This window comes from Numenius arquata, chromosome 4 (assembly GCF_964106895.1).
Source record: "Numenius arquata chromosome 4, bNumArq3.hap1.1, whole genome shotgun sequence".
NCBI classification, from domain to species: Eukaryota; Metazoa; Chordata; class Aves; order Charadriiformes; family Scolopacidae; genus Numenius; species Numenius arquata.
Window position 1 is genome coordinate 33,068,539 of NC_133579.1, and position 21,606 is coordinate 33,090,144.

A 21,606-nucleotide genomic window follows, 5' to 3' on the forward strand; every position below is an offset into this window, starting at 1 on the left:
TTTGGAATGTATAGATGCCATAATATTATGTTAATGAATCAGGAGAACAAGTCAATTACAAGTTATAGCCCAGGAAATCTCTTGCTTAGTTTGATTTTGTTGTTTCTATCCCTTTAAGTTTTAGTTGCCGTATTCAGCAGATATTTCACCTTTTACATCACTGATTAAGAGGCAAATTAATTGAAGGGCTCTGACTGCTCTTGATTGTCAGCAATTTGGATGCTTATTAAGTGGTTTAAAGTATATTTAATTAAAGATGTATTGCTTCACATCCAAGAGTCAGTAAAATATTTAGCATTTATGTCTTCTTAAATTTCTTTAAGTATTATCACTTTTTCTGTAAAACTCAAGAAGAGTTTTAAAGGCTGTATGCATAATTTCCTCATTCTGAAAGAATGACTAACCACTAATTGCATTGAATATAGTCTTCCTCTTGCCTGTCTTTTATAATTAGAAAAATGAATTTGCCCTTACAAACTGTTATGTCTTTGCTTGTTCCTAATAAAAATATTATGTTGCCATCCACTATCTATTTCAAAGGTTAAGAGAGACTGTGGATCAGAGGAGAGATCAGTTAATAAATGCTACAAATGCATATGGAGTTTAGGCATTGAGTTGCACGCTGCTCTGAAACCTTTTTCTCTCTTTTTTCTCCCCCAAATTAAAAACCTATCCCAGAACAACAGCAGTCAGCCTTTTTCATAGTTTCAAAAATAGTCCAAAAGGAGTAGCCACATAAATAAAACCAGCCATAATACAGGAGGCCATGTAAACTGGTGTTTCTCGTGCTGAAGCATAAATTGATCATGCTTTCCCCTTCTCCAGCATCTTTAGGAAAGTTAAACCATCATCATCCCCCACCTTTGCCTTCCCCACAAGTCCTTTGGCTGTAATGACCGGGGAAGGGGAGGAGGTGTAAGCGATGAAAGAAAACCCCACAACATTTCTACGAAGGCTCTTGGTGAGGAAGAGGAGACCGTGCAGCAAATCAGACAGTGTGACTGCACCAGCCCCATTTGAAATCCGGAAGGCAAATCTGGCAGTTGTGGATATTTTTCACCTTTTTACACAACTGTTTATTTGGGAACAGAAAGAAGAGAGATCACAGGCCCAACATGAGTTTAAAAAAGTGTCAGTGACTTATCCCTCCTTGGTTTTGAAGCTGTTATTACAAAATAATGAGATACGCTAATAGTGATCAGGACATGAGGATTTCGACGTCTTTCCCAAAACAGGCTGGATTCTTTCACATTTAGTAAAGGGAATTTGGGGGTTGATGTTTAAAGAATCGAAAGCAAAACTGGAGATTTCTGCACCTGATTTCTGTGGAGATGAATTAACCTCCCGGGGTTTATTTGCTGGTGTACTAAAGTTACCTAGGCCTCCCACTGAATCAACAGAAAAACACGTCAACTTCAGACGTCCCTGTTCCTGGGACAAGGAGGATCTGGTCGAGGATGCTGACTGCTTCAGGGTAGCCATCCACAAATTTGTCTTCCGCTGTCCTGTACCGTGCCAAGCCCCACTCACTGTGTTTTCAGGATGCAAGACGGGGGTGGGAAGGGAAATGTATGGACACGCTCCTCCTTCCCTGGCACTTGGCTGGTCGGAGGACGCAAGCAGAGGTGTTAGGCTAAGCAGTAATAGCAGCAACGAAGTTTTCCTTGCTTGGCGGTGGTAACAAGGGGGAGGAAAGGAGCCTGGCATGACATTGAGCCAGAGAAAGGGTAGAGAAGTGTTTCCCCTGTGTTTTAAAGTTCATCTTCTTGCTTCCCCAAATCAGTCGTTACATATATATTAATTGGCCATAAATTAATTTCATTTCCCCAAATCAAGTCTATTTTCCCCCTGACAGTAATTGGTAAGTGATCTCCCCATCTTTATCTTGATCCATGAGCTACCTTGTTTCTGGTTTTCCCATTTCCTCCTCCCATCTCTCTGGGGAAGGGGGGACTGAACGAGCGGCTGGGTGGGAGCTTGGCTACCAGCTGCGGCTAACCCACCACAAAAGTCCAGCAGAAAACAAGTTGTTCATAAGCTTTGGGCTCAAGACCAAAGACAAACAACAACAAGAAAAAGAAGTAAAGGAATTTAGGCTGTCAGTCTCTGTGTTCACTTTGTGTCACTGATGTGTTACCTGTGCTTCCTCTCCATCTCTGTGCACTGAATTTCATGTCAGAAAGTTAGGAGACTTTCTGTTTCAAAGCAGCTTAGTACTTTGCACACCTACAAAGGAACAGCTTCTAAGAGATTGATTACACAGTTCTTTAAGTAAGAAAGCCTGCTTGATGTCTTGCAAAGTTACTGAGACTTTGAGCTGCTCAGGCCTTGCACAACAGCTTGTAAGAGCATTGTTCCTAGAAGCTCACTGGAAAGATAACGCATTTTAATCTGCAACTCATATCTAGGTTAATAAAAGCGCAGTAAGGTATACACAACTTCCCTGCATCTCCCTATATCCTTTTCATCATAGAATCATAGAATCATTCAGGTTGGAAAAGACCCTTGGGATCATCGAGTCCAACCATCTTCCCTACTCTACAAAGTTTTTCCCTATACCATATCCCCCAACATCACATCTAAACGACTCTTAAACACATCCAAGGATGGTGACTCAACCACCTCCCTGGGCAGCCTGTTCCAGTGTCTGATCACTCTTACTGTGAAGAACTTCTTCCTAATGTCTAGTCTAAACCTACCCTGTTGCAACTTGAAGCCATTCCCTCTTGTTCTATCGCTATTTGCTTGTGAGAAGAGACCAGCACCAACCTCTCTACAACGTCCTTTCCAGTAGTTATAGAGAGTGATGAGGTCTCCCCTCAGCCTCCTCTTCCTCAAACTAAACAGTCCCAGCTCCCTCAATTGTTCTTCATGACTTATGGTCCAGGCCCTTCACCAGCTTCGTTGCCCTCCTCTGTACCCGCTCCAGCACCTCAATATCTCTCTTGTATTGAGGTGCCCAAAACTGGACACAATACTCCAAGTGTGGCCTCACCAGTGCTGAGTACAGGGGCACAATCACCTCCCTACTTCTGCTGGTCACACCATTTCTAATACAAGCCAGGATGCTGTTGGCTTTCTTGGCCACCTGGTCATACTGCTGGCTCATATTCAGCTGCTTGTCAATCAGAACCCCCAAGTCCTTTTCTGCCAGGCAGCTTTCCAGCCACGCTTCCCCAAGCCTGTACCGATGCATGGGGTTGTTGTGACCCAAGTGCAGGACCTGGCACTTGGTCTTGTTGAAGTTCATACCATTAATGTTGGCCCATCGATCCAACCTATCTAGGTCTCTCTGTAGAGCCTCCCTGTCCATGTGCAGATCAACACTCCCGCTTAACTTGGTGTCATCTGTGAACTTACAGATGATACACTCTATGTCATTATCAAGATCATCAATAAAGATGTTAAACAGAAATGGTCCCAACACTGAGCCCTGCGGAACACCACTTGTGACCGGCCGCCAGCTGGATTTAACTCCATTGAGCACCACTCTTTGGGACCGTCCAGACAGCCAGTGCTTGATCCAGCAGATCGTATGCTCGTCCAGGCCATGTGCAGCTAGTTTTTCCACTAGAATTCTATGGGGAACAGTGTCGACTGCTTTTTGAAAGTCCAGGTAGATAATATCCACAGCCTTTCCTTCATCCAATAATCAGGTCATCTTGTCATAGAAGGAGATCAGGTTCGTCTGGCAGGACCTGCCTTTCATAAACCCATGATGACTAGGCCTGATCCTCTGGTTGCCCATTAAATGGTTTGTGATGGCACTCAAGATGACCTGCTCCACGACCTTCCCTGGTATCGAGGTCAGGCTGACAGGTCTATAGTTTCCTGGATCCTCCTTTTTGCCTTTCTTGTAGATGGGTGTTACATTTGCCACCCTCCAGTCCATTGGGACCTCCCCAGTTAGCCACGACTTCCTGTAAATGATGGAAAGTGGTTTGGCGAGCACATCTGCCAACTCTTTCAGCACTCTTGGGTGTAGCCCATCTGGTCCCATAGACTTGTGTGCATCCAAACGGTGTAGCAGGTCACTGATCTCTTCCTCTTTAATTGTGATGCCCTCGTTCTGCTTCCCCTCCCTGTCTCCTAGCTCATGAGGCTGGGTGTCCAGGGAACAGCTAGTTCCACTGCTAAAGACTGAGGCAAAGTAGGCGTTGAGCACCTCAGCCTTTTCCTCGTCCTTGGTGACTATGTTTCCCTCTGCATCCAATAAAGGTGGGAGATTTTCCCTAATCCTCCTTTTGTTGTTAATGAATTTATAGAAACATTTTTTATTATCCTTAACAGCTGTAGCTAGGTTGAGCTCTAGCTGCGCTTTGGCTCTCCTAATTTTCTCTCTGCATAGCGTCACTACCTCTTTATAGTTTTCATGAGAGGCCTGCCCCCTCTTCCAAAGGTCGTAGACTCTCCTTTTGTTTCTGAGATTCAGCAAAAGATCCCTATTTAGCCAGGCTGGTCTCCTTCCTCGCCTACTTGTTTTTCGGCACACGGGGACAGCCTGCTCCTGTGCCTTTAAGACTTCTTTCTTGAAGTATGTCCATCCTTCCTGGACTCCTATATCCTTTAGGGCAGCCTCCCAAGGGACTTTGTCTAGCAGTCTTCTGAATAGGTCAAAGTTTGCCCTCCGGAAGTCTAAGGTGACAGTTTTAGTTTTTTTTCTTTTCTTACCAAACAGAAAGCATACCGTTCTTAAACCTGTTCAATATTAGCTTAATTCTTACTCAAGAAACCCTTATTCTGCCAGAACCTAGTCATTCTTTCCTCAGCTCCTTTATTGTCTTGCCTGAAGGCACATGTACATCTAACACAAACTTCAAAAGCTAAGACAAAACACCCTACAAAAGACAGGGTTGTGAAGGATGATGGAAATGGTTACAAAAGAAACAAAGCAGGCATAATAAAAGTATTCTTAAAATAAAATGCAGCATTTATTAGAAGATTACAATACATGCCAAAATAAAAGTATCTTTTAAACCACCACGTATGTTTATGAATTTTATTTACACGTTTTTCCTCCCATTTTAAAACTAGAATTTGTTTTTGTATTTGCATACATTGTTAAAAACAACAATTTAAAAACATGATTCAAGAACAGACACATACAATGAGGAAAATGGAACGTTGAGTTGAAGTGAAGCCATTCCAGCAGAAGTCAAGAGCGGAGAATGGTTTAGGGTTGAAAATTTAAAATTTTGTAAGAACAAGAACAAAACACTTAAAGACTAGCAATGCAAGCCTTTTTTTTTTCTTTTTTATAATATCACATCAAAGGTACACAGAAGACCCCAGTGATCACTAGGGAATCGACCACAGTCTAGTTTTTCCAATCCAATTAAGTCCATACTTCGTGGAATAATATGTCCCTCTTGCACTGCAGGCCGAAAGTAAATGCGGTCAAACCTCATCTTGCACTTGTATGGTGCATCCAGGTTGGTATTGGAGTGGGTGTCCCAAGTATAGCGGCAGTGTTGAGGTTTACCCAAAAACTCCCAGATATCCATAATATTGTTAGGTAAATTACCCAGTTTAGTAATCTGAAAGTAGAAAGGGGGAAAAAAAAAAAGAAAATCTACCAGATACTGAATTCACAAATTTTACCTTCAAAAGTGTTTTCTGCGAAATATGAGTTGTTAAAAACAAGATATTGGAGACATTTCAAAATTATGGTATATCTCAGGATACTCTAAAGCATGACCAATTTTTTCTAAATCTAAAACATGTTACAAAACAAGTGTTCAGCTCTGAGATTTTAAGGTATGGGGATGAACACTGTGTTCTCTGAAACAACGTCATTCCAGTCCACTGCAACAGAATTTCACAAAAGGGTAAGATGAAACACTGACCTTTTAGTAATAATGCACAAATTTCACTTTTAGTATCAACAGCCAAAAATGACTTCTAATTGTGAATGTCTCCATGATGGGGGATTAACTTGAGACTCCCAAAATCTATTTCTCCAGAGCATCCTCTTCTTTTATTGATTCTACAAGCACTAATCTCTGAGAATCGGAGAGTTGAGCAAGTAAAGATCAGGTTCTCAAAGAGAGAAGATGCTTTTGAAGTCAAAATTTCATCAACTATGACTGCATCTTCTCAGATATAAATATTGCCAATAAAGCATTTTGTTATTGGGGGTGGGAGGGTGGGGGAAGCTCTTCATATACATTACCTCAGCTATAACAATGCCTCAGCACAGCCATGCCACAGCTTCTACTTAGTCATGCTACCACTTTAAATAAACATTGCCTATCTCTGTTCTGCCTAAGCAGGTCATTTCTCATGAAGACGACACAAAAGCCTGAGAAGATTTTGTCAGAATAAATTCTCAAAATAACAAGGTTGCTTATTCCTATTTACCTCACTGTCTCTGAGGTTTGTATCCCCTCCAAATATAACAGTGGTGGACTCAGACTCCTCCTGCATTCTGTTTAACACTATTTGCAGTTGCTTCACACGCTCCTTAGAGTGGTTTTTAGTGCTCTCCAGATGAGAGGTCATAAGACAAAGTTCATTACCAGATATGCTCACCTGTGCGTGAAACAAAGAGGCAATGTTACTATCCACAACATGATAAGAAGTTCACAAACAAAAATCTAATCACGAAGTAAATTACTGAATGACTAAACTCTGGTTAATATTAGTTTTACATTGAAGAAAAGTGGCTTACAGAAGGATAACAGGCTTTTAGCTTTGTTTTCAGAGGTTATGAGACCAAAAACGAAATACAGCCAGTAACTTACATAAAAGATTTAAGTTTGTTAGTATCAAATGCAACTGAGTTTGTATGTTTGGAGAAGTTTTTCTGTTGCTTGAGACTATCAAATAGTAAAGCTAGTCCAGCCTTTCCTGGGATTTTTTGTTTTGAATTCAGAAACACAGCTGTTTAGTACATACTGACTCACTCACATGCACAACCAAAAGGTTCCTCATCATGGAGGTTGTTGGAAAAGGTATTATCTCATGTTTCAGCAGCTTCACTCTTGATTTCTTCAGCATTATGACAGTGAAATAACCATCTATGTTACCTAAAGAGGAACAGGGAAAGAAATGGTTGAGGATATCTTCTGTTGTGCCATAGGGAAGGTTCTGAAAGAGACCTTTTTACCATGATCTGGGAGAATCATGTTAATTTGTAAGATGTACAAAGTCATTAGTTCGAAGTTTCATATTAGCGGTGTGAATTTTTCAGATTTTTTAAATGCAAATATTTAAGAAATTTCTTATCTACGGCACTTTTTTTGGCTACCGTGCTATCAGTCTTTCAAAATGCAGAAGAAATACAAAGGAAACCACCAGGCAAGCAAGCTTTTCACGTGCATAATTTGCATCAAACTATATCCTGACAGCAAACCAGAAAGTAATTTAAGTGCTTCCTTCTTCACTTTACTCTTCTCATTCCTACAAATGGTCAGAGATTTTGGCAAGGCAGACAGAATAAGACCAAACTTACTTTTTCCGGTTTCTGTCTTTCAAAATTGAGGGTTACTTCTTACCTGGAATAATAGTGTAACTGCTTGCTTTCATCTGTAGAAGACAGAGGTGTGGTGGGATGACCTCTTGTAAAAACACGACATCTGGACTGTATCTGAAACAGGCAAGACAAGATTTAAAATTAACTACTGAAAGGTAGTACTGTTACACTCTAAGGCCAAATAGAACAGGGTTTTCAGGTGCACCTTGTCCTCATCTTCCCAGATATTGTAGGAATCTGTTTTTTGAACAAAGAAAAAACTCTCTCCATCATATTTAGTAGCATGTAGACATCATTGTTAAAAGGGAAGAAACAATTTATTATTATGGACATGGAACTGACATGGTAATAAAATGCATGACTTCCTTACCTTGATCTTGCAACCATTTGCACAGGTTTCATATACTACTGACATGAGGAATTCAACTTAAGCAGCTGCAAAGCAGCTTTGGAACCATGTTCTGCAACACCTAACTTCTCCAGGAGATTCCAACCAGCACCTCATTCCTTACAATGGATTCTCTCAGGTAAATGAGGCCATTCATTTTCTCCAGTCTCATCAATGCCAAGCTCTTTTTATTTCTTAGAGCTATGCAATCAGCAGCAGCCATGAAAATGATGATTTAGACATGACTTTACAGCTGTCCCTATTTTTGCTACACTGCTGAATAGCCCTGCTCTAAGCAGGTGAAGGACAAACCTAAGGCTTCATTAACAGAAGAAAACTATTGTCACTCAAGGTTAATAAAATATGTGAAAATTGATTTAGTTAAGGGGTTTCTGCTGTTTTAAGAGGAACTTAAATCATCACTTGTTTAAATAATTTAATTTACACTGATAAATTACTGTATTAAGATAAATCAATTTACGTAATTGCTAAATTGCTCATAAATATATTCATGGGAGGCTTCCACTAGTGGAACTATAGAAGGTAATCACAGAATCTATCACTTTTATCTTACCTTGCACATTTTCTTTTTCACATCGTGACCTTTCACATCGCAAAAAAGATTTTTTTTACTGAAGTTTCAAAAAGTTTGCTCTAACATGAAGTTATTCACACTACCTGAATGAGACAAACAAGTTTCTTGCAGTTTTGTCCTTCTCTCATGTACAGGATGGAAGTATAATGTATGCTCTTGATGTGTGACTGCAATTTGAGCAATATTGTTCATTATAAAAATGCTTTTTAAATCAGCCATCACAAAATATTTAACCTTTGGGATGCTGCACAGGTTCACACCTCTTCCAACCAGTATATCAGCTATTTAGGATTTATTAAGTGATTGTATTGTTGCATCTAACATGAAGATAATTTGGGCATCAAGATTTCATATACATCTAAAACAAGAAGCTTGCCTTCTCCTTTAAAGCAGGATACATGACAATACAAAGATGAAGCTATACTTACAATGTCAGGTAAGAACAGATTCCTCTAGCTCGTTCTTTTAGATTTCGTAGATCCAGCCCATCAATGTTCCAGGTTATCAGTGAGAAGCTGCTGTCATCTTCTTGTTGCCTCGAGTCTGCACTATTGACACTGACATTACTTGTAGTTGCATCTGCTGTGAGGTCAATACTAAAGAGAGTAAGTAAACACTTGTTTGTCAACGTGCATAATACTACTATTCCTGCAATTACCTCCTTTATCGTCTAAAAGAAGGTGTTTTAGATGCATCACAACTTATGGGTGCTCATCTAAAACATATCCAACAAATAAGTTAACATGTATTGATCTCAACATAATTTAAAAGTACAGTAACTAAAACATACAGTCATACAGAGCCTTCGTACACAGGCGAGGTAAGTGTATTTATCCTCCTCCTTATGGACACAAGATAACACTTACCATTCTGATTTCAGTTAATCAGACAGCAACCTATGTAACCCAAAACACTTGACTAATTCAACTCTTGTAATTCAGCCCATGCTAGAAGCAGGCTGAGTGTATTAGTTTTTCAAACACTCTCCAGCATATTAGAAACAAAAAACTGTAGCCAGGACTTGCTTTTATGTGCCCACCTTTGTAGTACAGCGAGATTCTTCCAATTGCTGAGCCCCTGGGGAGGTACATGTGCAAACTCACTCTGTGACAAACCTACAGTCCTTTTCTTTGGAAATATTTCCCCCAAATCCCACCTCAAAAACACAGGCCCTGCCTACCCTGTTGATTCGATAAAGACTAAACAACACTGTCAAAGTTTGAGCACTCAGTCTAGTAACTGTTTGCAGACTGTGCTGCTAAAGAGAACCAGACTCTACCTGCTAACACATGGTTGCACCGGTTTTGGCTGGGATAGAGCTAATTTTCTTCATAGCATACTGTGATGCATTTTGGACTTGTGACCAAAATAGTGTTGATAACACAGGGATGCATTAGCTGTTGTGAGCAGTGCTTACAGAATGTCAAGGTGTTCTCTGCTTCTCCTGGTGTCCCACCAGTGAGTGGGCTTGGGTGGACAAGAGGTTGCGATGGGACACAGCCGGGACAGCTGACCCCAAACGATCAATGGGACATCCCATACTATACAACGTTGTGCTCAGCAATAAAAGCTGGAGGAAAGGAGAAGGAAGGGGGAATGTTCAGGGTTACGGCGTTTGTCTTCCCAGGTAACAGTTATGCATGATGGAGCCCTGCTGTCCTGAAGCTGGCTGAACACCTGCCTGTCCATGGGAAGCAGTGAATGAATTCCTTGGTTTGCTTTGCTTGCGTGCATGGCTGTTGCTTTACCTATTAAACTGTCTTTATCTCCACGTACAAGTTTTCACACTTTTACCCTTCCAATTCTCTCCCCTATCTCACTGGGGAGAAGGAAGTAAGGGCCTGTGTGAGGCTGAGCTGCCAGTTGGGGTTAAACCACAACACTGATCCAATGTAAATTTCTCGAATAAAGGGAAAGTCTGTAACAAAATGCATTAAATATTATAGCTAAGACTAGATAAACTATATCTTGGCAAAGTTGGGGTACTAGGATTTTGGTTTTAACCACAGAATTTGTATGCACACATGAAAATAAGGCCTGGAACCAAAACAAATCTATTCCCTAGAACTTAGTACTGGTTTTGTACTTGGTGCTGTATAAACAACATAAGATCCCACTACCATGCACACATAATCTAAATTGAACAGAGAAAGAAAAGCAGACAAAGGAGAAGTGGCTAAGGGATATTTAAGTAGGCAAGTAAGGTGGTGTATCCCTCCAGCATTTCCATGATGACTTTTTATACTTATTCTGTCATCTGAAGGACTATGAGATGAAATATGAAAGTCTGCGTGGTCTGCAGTGAACTTTCCCCGACTGGGAGGTCTCCAAATAGTCCTCCCTTCCAACACATCCTGCATACAACAGCTCAACACAGAACTCACAGTGCAAACACAGACAGAGGCTGGAAAACAAAAAGGTGCTGCCAATTTGACACGGATATCCTTTCATCATGGACTACGGACCAATGCTAATGTTCAGTAGGCTTGCATTTTTTCATACATGATGACAGCATACCTGGTTTTGCTTGATATGCAGATACAGCTTGTTCATAACAAAGATCACAAGGGCTCTTCTATATAACACACAAGTCTGTGATAAGTAAATCTACAGGAAGAAAGCTTCCCTCGGGACTGTGAACAGCAGGGATCTGTAAAAGTTCAATTCCCTGTGCAGTTCCATACCCTTGGTATGCCCAACGGGTATGCTCTGACATCGTCAGTGTGTGTAAAACACAGATCCTGACTTACACAGTACATTTAGTGAGGTGTGCATGTACGTGCCAATTTTATTTATAGAAATATAAATATGTATAGCCCTAGTAGATGATATATGTGCACAGTTTACACATATACAAATGCGTATGTGTACAGTAAAATCTGCCTCTGTATTACTGCACAAGACACGACCATGAAGAGAAAACGACTTTGTCCCTTCTCCAAAAGGCTCACAATCTACTAGCCCAGAGTCAGGTGGCTGAAGCACTCACTGACAGGAAGTGGGGCCTGCAAGTCTGACAGCCTCTCAAAAGGGGCTGTCATTCCCCTCGAAGAGGGAAGCCTTGGGGAAACCGCGTGGAAACATACATGTGAGGAAGGGGAACTACCTGCCTCACCACATGTCACAGGTGTGAAGCCAGGCGGGGGAGAGGAGCGCTGCTCCCCAGGAGGGGGACGCCACGACCCGGGATCCTGTCACCCCCCTCCCCGCCCCGGGGGTCACCTACCAGCTCCCGGTCTCCATGCAGGCCGGCGGCGCCTCCCCTGCCGCCTCCTCCTTCTCCGGCGGCGGATCGAAATAGGCGTTCAGCGCCCTCTGAAAAACAGAGGCAGGTAGCAGGGAAGAGCGCTGCCGGGGCAGTCCCGCGTCCCCTCCGGCCACCGCCGCCACCCCCGGGCCTACCTCCATGTGCCAGTCGTTGCCGGCCAAGAAGCGTCGCGCCACCGCCGCCTCACTGCTGGTGATGGCAGCGAACTCGGAGCACAGCACCTTCCTCCGCTTGGCGAGGTGCAACGCCTCGTCCTCTTCTTCTTTCGCTTCCTCCTCCTCCTGCCCCGCCTGCGGGCACCGGTCCTCTTCCTCATTATCATCATCATCCTCCTCCCGCCGCCGCCTCACCGCCGCTTCCATGGCTACCCCGGAAGCCGGGGGGAAGCCCCGCCTACTGGGGTTGGCGTTCCGGGGCGCGGGCGGGCTGTCGGGCGGGCTGTCGGGCAGTCTGGGTGGTTGGGTGGCCGTCGGTCGGTCGGGCAGGCAGCATGGGGTTCACGGTGGAGAGCCTGAGGGAGGCCATGAAGTACATGGTGGAGTCGCAGGGCTTCGACCGGGTGCTCCGCAAGGTACGGGTGGGGCGAAGGCGGCGCGGCCGCCGGGCGGCCGTTAACGGCAGCAACCGCTCGTGAGTGGGGAGGCGGCCCGCTCGAGGTGGGGCTGCTCGTTTAAAAGCCGCTTTCCCCCCACCCCCGTCTCCCAGAATGAAGAATGAAAGGCTGAAGCGAGCTGAGGTGCGTTCCCTCACCGGTCCAGGCCGCCGGAGCCGGGGTAGGGCGAGGCCTGCGGTGGGTTTGCCGAGGCGCCATGGCCTGGTCTGGGACCCTTCAGGAGCCCGGAGGTGCAGACATACCCCTCTTTTTCCCTGGATTCAGGATTTCCCAGCAGGGGTGTGGGGCCGTAACACATGGTAGAAAGCACAGTTATTATTCAGTAACTCTTTAAATGCTACAGCTGCCTTCCAGTACTTCCGTGAAGGCAAGGATTGTGCTGAGTAGCTTTCCAGGAGTTATTTAGTAACTAATATTCATCCCTTCTTAGTACCTGTGGCTAAGCCAACTTTCAGGACTGGGAAATTATGAAAAAAACCTATTACTGTTCTCTGTTTAAAAATAAAAAAGTAGCTCGTTATAACATCTGACATTTCACCTTGAAGTCAGACCAAAACCATGAGCACTTAAGTGCTCTAACAAGGCTCGGTATTTTTGACTGGTACGGCTCTCATGTAATGCTACATTATGATCAAAAAGAGTTGAAATGATGTTACAGTGTCATCTTAAATTGTGTAGTGTGCAGCAGTGTGGCTGGTGTGTCCTTGAGTTCCTGTGTGGGGTGGTCCTGTGAAGCAGTTTCGGTGTTCCCACCAAGTTTTGCAGCACTGGAATTCTGCATTTGATTTCTATTTGTTTGTGTAACCATGACATGGAGAGAAGCAGTAAATATATCTAAGGAAACCAACCATTTTAAAATTTATGTGGTTTGCATTGTAGAGGAGCAAGCGGTGCTTTCGTTGATAGCTCCATGATACAGTAATTTAATAGAAAGTAACTATTTGCAAAACAACTACTATTATTTTGTTTCCCCAAGGCATTTTGGTCTGATATATAAAAAAATATAAAGATTTAAGTTCATGATGTTAATTTATTTATAGAGTCCAGTTAGTTCTTAGCCACCTCCTTACTGTGATAACTTTACTGTCCTTTACCTTAAAATCCAACTAAGTGGAGAACAAACGCAGCATTTAATCTCATAAAGGAAACAAGCTGGAAGTGAGCCTTGGGAGACAAGCTTCCTACTTTGCAGAAAAAGTCAGAAAGTATTTCAGAGCAATCTCCTTCTAGAAGTATGATGCTATTAGCACAATCATAATAACAATAAAAGTACAGTTTTGTTTGAATTTAAAGCATCTGCTGTTTTTCTGGGAGATACCTGAAGCCTTTCTTAGCTTAACTAAATACGACTCAAGACTTTTCCTGTACTGGAGAAGACAGATTTTAGTATGAAACTTTTCAGCTCCAGCATCAGACTTAGTTTCTGGTTTAATTCTAATGTGGTATCTACATAGGGCTTAACGACTGTGGGTTTTAAAGACCTTTCTCCAAAGAAGTAGTGCATCGCAGTAGTGGCTGGAAGCAGAATTAGCATGATGTTCACTGAGACAGACGCGCGGGAGGACAAGAACAGAAGGGCCATGAGAAAAGAGGTAAAAACTAGCAGCTCTGGCTGTGTAAGTCCTGGAAGCGTTCAAATTCTGAACTATTTTTGTCAAGGAGAGCGGGCAGCTAGTGCCAGATCAGAGCAATGATGAGTGAAACCAGATGCTTTCCTTGCCTTGCTGATGGATTAGAGCACTCCCTGACGGTACTGGAAGCCATCTGCTCCCAGTGTCAAGCGTCAGTAAAGTCCTCATTGGAAATTCTGTCAGAAACTTAAACTTTCAGTCAGTGCAGCACAGCATGCCTGGTTTAGGACTTGGGATTTTCATTGATCAAGGTGCTATTTCTGTATTAGGACATTGCCTCAGCGATTTCCCTTCTGCTTAATTCCAGCTTTTTCCATTCGTAGTTGAACTGTGTACTACATCACCATTTATCTTAGTATCATTTCTCTGCAAAATTTGGATAAACTTTGGCCTATCAGAAAGGGATACTGGCTGAAACTGAGCTTTTACACTGCATTGTAAATAAGCAATAGTGAAACTGGAGACGTTTCAATCTTAATTTCTGTTAAGACTAAAAGACGCAAGTCAGCTCAGCTGATATGATATGGAAACATTTAAGTTAAAAAAACTTTGTAAAAAAATCAGAAAATTAGTAGGAATTATAATAACATTATGCCCACATTTCACTTGTGACAGTCTAAAGGTACTTCAAAGTGTTAGTTGTAGGTGTAAATACATATGCTGAACTTATCCCAGTTATGCAACTGCTTTCACATTTTCAGTATAGTGGTATACTAACTGAAGAAACTTGAAAAAAAGATTTTAAAATACTGAAATGCAGTAACTTCTTCATCTCAAAAATCCAGCTTCTTGTCTTGGTTACAGGGGGAAGCACAGTACCATAGATGTACTGTAATTTTCTGTTTAATGCTGAAATAAAAGTGTATATGCAAGTCATGATGCTGTAATACAGTGTGATACAGCTGTAGATACTTTTCCCCAGGAATATGAATTTCAGTTCAGGAAGGCCCATCTGATTAGCATTTATAGTGCTCATTTCAAAATACGGATTTTTACTGAGGTTGCTGTACTACAGTGATTAATGAATTACCGGCAGTTACGTTTCCATTTGGTGAGCTAACAAATACACCTTCACAACTATAGTACACACAGATAGTCACAGCAGGTTTTTTTTCCTTCTAATCTGGCTTTTCAGTCACAAGCAAAAGGAAAATTGAAGAATGTTGTCTCCTAAGCAATTCCTGAGAGCATAGCAAGTATTGAAGTTTTATTAGACTCTTGGTTTAAATATTTATCTGCACTAGAAATACAAATTTTTCTAAGGCAACAATCTTCTGCTCAAAATTTATGGAAATACCTAATGTGACAGTTGAATTGCTGTATTTTCCACCTTCTGATTCGTCTCATGAGTCCAGAATTAAACAAGGTTTACTTTCCATTTGATTCAGGGCAGTATTGGGTGTTGGTACTGTTGTCATTAAGCTTTTTATTCCTTTTTTGGTTGGACAGATGAAACTTCTTTCTGCAACTCCTGGAAAAATTGTTTGTGAAATGAAAGTAGAGGAGGAGCATACAAACAGAGGTGGCACGTTGCATGGAGGCTTGACAGCCACACTTGTGGATGTAGTGTCAACAACAGCGTTGCTGTACACAGAAAGAGCACTGCCTGGGGTCAGTGTGGACATGAACATCACGTAGGTATCACCCACTATGTTTACCAGAACTTTTCTTCCCCTAACGCAGTACTGACTCCATTGTACTTCATTTCTGTGCTGTAGTACTTACTTTAAAAAGGTGTTTTCTTTTTCAGAAGTCTTGTTTTGGTAAATTAAGGGGGGATTGCATTTGAGGATATTGCTGTTTGGTTGCAAAATTCAAGTTGGACTTTATTAAGCTTTTATGTGTTATACACATTTAAGAGACAGTACCTATTCATTCATAGAATGTAAAGGGATGGTGATGTGGTAAATTTTAGTCTTATGATATTGGCTTGACTTCTGGTTTTGCTTGTGAAGGTATGTTAGAGTGTGTCCTCAGACACCAAAATCAAGCAGCTTTCTGTAGACCCTTTTTTAGTATTAGTCCATAAAATATTAAAACCGGAAAAATATTAAAAGAGTAAACTGTTAGCTCTGTTACATGCTCACATAGAGCTTGAATTACAGATTGAATCGAACTTCTCACTGGAGGAAGATTCCTTTGCTCCAGGTCATTTGAAGGTAGTTTTATACTGAAAATAGTTCTTCCTGTAGTGCAAATTTAAAGCACAGTGTCTATCAAAAAAAAAAAAAAAAGCTGTTCTGAGACCTTCTTTGATCATGCTATTACAGCTTGTCAGCTTTGCTTCATTACTTTTAATGAAGAGATTATGACTGGTTGGAACTAAAGTAATCCTACTTGGAATAACTAATACAGAGCATTAAAAATCTTGGAAAAGTAACTCCTCATCAAAACTGTCTTAAAAAAAACAAAACCCAAACTTTAAAAGTGTGCAGGGAGTGATCTGTATCTCTTTTACCCCCCAACAAACACCTTCTGATTTCTCCACTGGGCAGGTGGGACTGGAGGATATATTTAAGCTTTATACTACTTCTGTAATGACCAGGAAATTGCTGGAAATGAAAACCCAAAATTCTCCTATGATTATGGTTGGTTTTTTTCCCTACAGCAGTATCCCAAGAGGCCAACTTCTGAATTATTTACACTGTCAAGTATACCTACCCAATTACAAGCCCCTACAATGGCTAAAATCTTAAGAAACTGCTGTCTCTGGAGGTGATCCAAAATGATTGAGTAGCATAACCTTTAGGAATTGTTATTTGAAGCAGTATTAATAGCTTTGTTTAACCCAGACTACTGCTTTCATTGAACAAGTGATATTGGATGTCAAATATTGCTATAATACAACTTTTTCCTTTTGGGGAAAGAGCTTTTTAAAAAGTTATCCTTAGTATTTCAGTAATGGTAAGAACAGAGAGAAACAGAGAAAGTTTCTTTTTTTTTTTTTTTTTTTTTTTTTTAAATCACAAGAAGATCAGCAGCAGCCTCTGAGAATGAACCAAGATTGAAACCCTGCCCCCTGTCAACTGATGGGGTTTGTGCTACATTAGCATTAGGCGTGACTGACATACTTTTGACATGGTGTCATGTATGAAAATGGACTGGTTGATGAAATTTATCTCAGTAAGATTTATATCTAGCTATTGTATATTCTCCTCTGTAATTCCCACATTTGAATATTGTTCCCTTACCTCAGCTCATGGTTGGATCATATTGCTCCTAATTCTTTCCAGGCGTTTTGTTGGGGAATTTCTTCCTATTCCCTGAGAGTGTGTATTAAAAGCACAGCCTCCTACTCACTTAAATAAAAACGGAGAGTTATCTAATGAATGGAAACAGCATTAAACCTGGGAAGTTTGAAGGCCTCCCAGATTTCCATGACTTTTCTCTGACCAGAGTATGGGAAGCAGTTAACCTATGCTTAGATTCCATGTAGAAATGACCTTCCAGAGCCTTTGTAACAGAGACATTTTGCAGCTGAACCAGCCAGACTGGTGTAGAAAGGCTGTAGGGAGCCAGCAGTCGCTGGAATAGGACTTAGAGCTGAACTTTTAACTGAGATCTTTGATACCTGATTGTTTCTGTTCCAAAATGGAGCAGAACTTGGTTCCTCAGAACCAAGCCAATGGGTGTCTTTCTATCCTCCATTTTCTCAGGGAACTCTTACACTGAATTACCATTGCAGAACATAGAAAAAAGAACTCAAGGACTTCTAAGAAGTGGGGATTTGCAAGCAGGCAGTACAGAGAGATGTGTCTTTTTTTTTTTTGCTCATTCCCTTCATGGTAATCTAAAATGCAGGAATATTCTATTCTTGGATTTGTGCTCTGTACAGCCTCTTACCCTGTTCATTTTGTTCTTCATTGAAGATATACTTCTGCTGCTAAGATTGGAGAAGAGATACTGATTACAGCTCAGATTTTGAAGCAAGGAAGAAATATTGCATTTGCCACCGTGGATTTAACAAATAAGGCGACAGGGAAGTTAATTGCACAAGGTAGACATACAAAGTATCTAGGAAATTAATATAAGAAAGCAATTAAAAAAAATAATGTTGGGCTTAAGAAGATTTTCTCACTTATGCAGTAAGACATCATCTGCACAAAATTGTGATAGTCTATATAAAGTGAATTAGTCTCGCTCCCATAATAAACAAACAAATTTCTTGATTATCATCAAAATTGCTGCAAGCCTGAAATTAGTGCTTATTTTGGGATGAGCAACAGAGTGTGACAGCACGGGGATGCATCTATTATTTTCTTTTCATCAATGCAGCAGAAAGAAAGAGCCCTAAGACCAGCCATATGGTTTAACAGCATGACAGTGTTCTAAGAGATCTCTGTTTCCTTTGCCTGTGGTGTCGTCGTGTGACAAAGCAACCATGTCTTCAGGCCCGTCACCATCACGTTCAAACACTGTACACACTTAAAAGCTAACCCACTTGTTCTGTAAGATGGTAGTACAGTTACTATAACGTAGTGTGAAACTGGTTTCAAAGTGTAAAGCAGGCCAATACAGAATGTAATTTACTGATGTAAGAAATCCAAAAGTATTCAATAAAGCTTTCTGAAACTACCTTTTTAAAGATGATTTGATAGTTTTGTGATCTCTTTGCACTGAGTAAAAGCTTCTGAGCATGGAGTGGTTGAGAGAGGCTGCGGTGGAGCCCTTCTACAGAAATTCACCTGAGATTTCATCATCATCTCCTTGTGATTCCTGAATGTGAAAAGGCAGTTACGTCACCAGGGCTTTTCACCTCTACCTACCTGAAGTTCTGGCTATATTTGTTTAAAAATGATCAGCTGAGAGTTAGAGACATATCGAAATAAGTTCGGTGAGCCTTTCATCAGGCGAAGGCTGTTGATTGTCTGACTTGGGTGTGAACGTGGTAGAGCTAAGCTCCTGAATTAATTCATCAGCTGAAGACTTGTCTCTTTGTGCACTGCTGTGGACAGGTTTAACTGCTTTCTTCAAACTGGTGACAAACAGCTTGGCAAGGCTGTCACACTGAAATAAAAACAGTGATGCTACGTTTCCAGTGCAAGTTTACATAAACCATGACCTTAGTTTTTCTTCTCTAGTGGGAGATTTGAAAAAGTTAATCTATGCCATTAAAGGGCACACATAATGCTTTTTGTCATATAAATTGACTCACTGTTTTAGTGATGTGAATTTTGTGATTAAATGTGCATTAGGGCATTTTTTGTGCATTCCTAAACCTAAAGAAGTAATTTCCAGTGAGTTGTGACCCCCTTCATGCAGACTGATTTTCAGCATGAAGTATATCGGAAATCTTTCCAAAATTACTTTCCAACAAGTGATACAGCTGATAATTTACCCTTCAATGGAAGTTCTCTTAAAAAAAAAAATACCTACAGCAGGCTCAGGCTATCAGTATGTATTTTTGCTGCAAGCTTAGAACAGTTGTTTGTGGTATATACATTCTCAACAGAAGCTTTTTCTCTGATGCTGTCTCAGAAGTACACGGCTCACATGCCTGTAGCTAGTTGAACTTTTAGTATCCTTCACCTTGCAAGAGGTGAAGGAAATAGAAGTGAGGATTAAAACAGTTCCCCCAACTACTGTAAAGCCACTCCCCTCACTGGAACACAAGAGTGACTTTGACTATTATCTGAAATAAAAGGCAGAGGATGACAATGAAGGAAGTGCTGAATTTTATACATGCCAGAAGATTCAGAAGGCTCTCAGCTCTGTGAGCTGGGACAACCCTGTCCTGGTGTAACTCTCCCATTACAACGTAACGTGGCTTCCCTCATCAAAGCCGGCTGCCTGGGGAACCTGCCATAGTTAAGTGGTCTCATTCTATCACTTAGCATTCATCACATCTACATAATTACAACTGAAAAGAGTGGCAAACCTCAACATGGAAGCAACCACGGAAGCGACCAATTAAGAGTGGCAAACCTCAACATGGAAGCAACAGTATCCTCCTGTTCCCATTCCAGCCTGGCAAGGACTGTTGCAGGCCGAGAGGGAAACAAAAAAACCCAACCCCTTCCTGAACTAACAACTGAATTCTCTTCTCCCTTGCAACAGACTATTCAACACAGTATTTTAGTGCTGCCTAATTAATTAGAAAGAGGGACATCATTAATATGCAGGCCAGTTATTTTAGAAATGGTTCGTTAAACTGACTATTTTAAGACAACCTTGTCTTGTTATCCCTCCAGCAGCAGCAGCATGCTGACCTCATAATTTATTTCACAACTTAGGTTTGGAGATGATAGTCGAAGTAATTGTCACCATTGAGCTTGCTTAATGATTTGGGAGTAAACTTGTCAAACATCAGACTTAGTTTTGGAAGCGTTCTTTATTCATTTTGCCCTAACCTACATGTTGAAAAGTCTGTATCTCACCTGAGTCTGAAAGGAAGTAAGGGAAAACAATCACCACAATAAGGACAAATGGCACATGGTTCCAAATGGCAGCAGAACAAAGAGATCTCCTGTGGGGCTGACCTGGTTCCATCACTGCAGATTTCAGCGTAATTCCCTTACAAGCAAGCAAATAAAGTGACTTGAGTCTTATTAGTATACCAGATTACATATACAGTAACTAACAAACATCTGTAACCTCCGTATCTTACAGCTGCAAATGAGAATCTCCATCCCATGTTGTGCTGGTTGGTTTGTTGTTTTTTTTTTTCTTTTTTTTTTTTAAACATCTAAACCATACTCCTTAGTGTCTTGAGGTCTGTCCCTGTGGAGGGCCACACTTTTCACGTAGTGTTATGTGACACGTTGTGGAACAGTTTGTCGCTACCAGTGAAAGTAACTGCAGCTTTTCCACTTCATACAATCTATCAGTCAGTCAAGCTGGTTTCACGTCACTACTGTTGCACAAATGCATTCAGACTGACAGCCAGGTATTTGCATCATGGTGGGACTGTACATTGCAGGTCCCTTGAGAAAATGAGGAATCAGAACCGAATCCCAATCCCGAATCTTGGGCGTTTAAAACCCAAGAATCCAGATACTAATCAGGGCACATACCGATTGCAGATTAAGGTGCTGTGAGGAGGGATGTAGTCATTCAGGATTCCAGCTCTCAGGTCAAAGCAACTTGTCAGTGATAAACTGGGGAGAGGAGAGGGCAAGGAAGAACATCACTGCCAAAACAAGCGTTAAAACTATCAGGATTCCTGGTTAGTCTTTCAGCTTGAGCCACCTGTCACAGGGGTCTCATGGCTGAGCTGCTTTACCTTGGTTACTCTGCCAATTTAATTACGAGCTAGTTGGTTTACAATTCTCAAATTGGCAAGCACTACCACCTAAAGGGGAGATGGGGGAGGGGAGCAGGGAGAATTAGGCTGTTAAGTAACTGTTCCGAACAGCATTTCAGTTCTGTTCAGCTTCAGTGACTGGCTCCAAGCCACTGCCAGGGCATATGGAAGAATTTCCAACTGCGTTTTATCACTAACCATTTTAGAATTCTCTATCTGCAGAAGCCATTTAGCTAGTAGAAAGAAACCCCCAAACCCCTCCCTTACCTCACTTGTCCATGGGAATGAAGCAAAAAGCACCCCGATTCCTATTTTGCTACCTAAGAGTCCAGGGATAACATGATGACAGTTACTACCTTTGTGATCCTGTAATGCACCCACTGAATTACTGTTG

At 41.5% G+C, this 21,606-nt stretch overlaps 2 protein-coding genes across 3 annotated transcripts; one reads left to right on the top strand and one right to left on the bottom strand.

Annotated features, from left to right (window-relative positions):
- Positions 1-4,902: 4,902 nt before the first annotated feature.
- Positions 4,903-12,259, bottom strand: TDP2 (tyrosyl-DNA phosphodiesterase 2). The gene is given in 8 exon segments (XM_074146365.1): positions 4,903-5,537; positions 6,361-6,531; positions 6,910-7,028; positions 7,497-7,588; positions 8,886-9,053; positions 11,684-11,772; positions 11,860-12,109; positions 12,111-12,259. Coding segments are annotated over 8 exon segments (1,320 nt in total). The 3' UTR covers positions 4,903-5,255.
- ACOT13 (acyl-CoA thioesterase 13) lies at positions 12,112-18,558 on the top strand. 2 transcript variants are annotated; one of them, XM_074146367.1, is made up of 4 exons: positions 12,112-12,173; positions 12,215-12,296; positions 15,419-15,603; positions 17,839-18,558. In XM_074146367.1, the coding sequence occupies exons 2-4, from the start codon at positions 12,216-12,218 to the stop codon at positions 17,993-17,995; spliced, it is 423 nt and encodes a 140-aa protein (XP_074002468.1). In that variant the 5' UTR covers positions 12,112-12,173; position 12,215; the 3' UTR covers positions 17,996-18,558. The 2 variants fall into 2 exon arrangements, with proteins under 2 accessions (XP_074002468.1, XP_074002467.1); XM_074146366.1 differs by lacking the exon at positions 12,112-12,173 and having other exon boundaries at positions 12,216-12,296.
- The last annotated feature ends 3,048 nt before the right edge of the window (positions 18,559-21,606 follow it).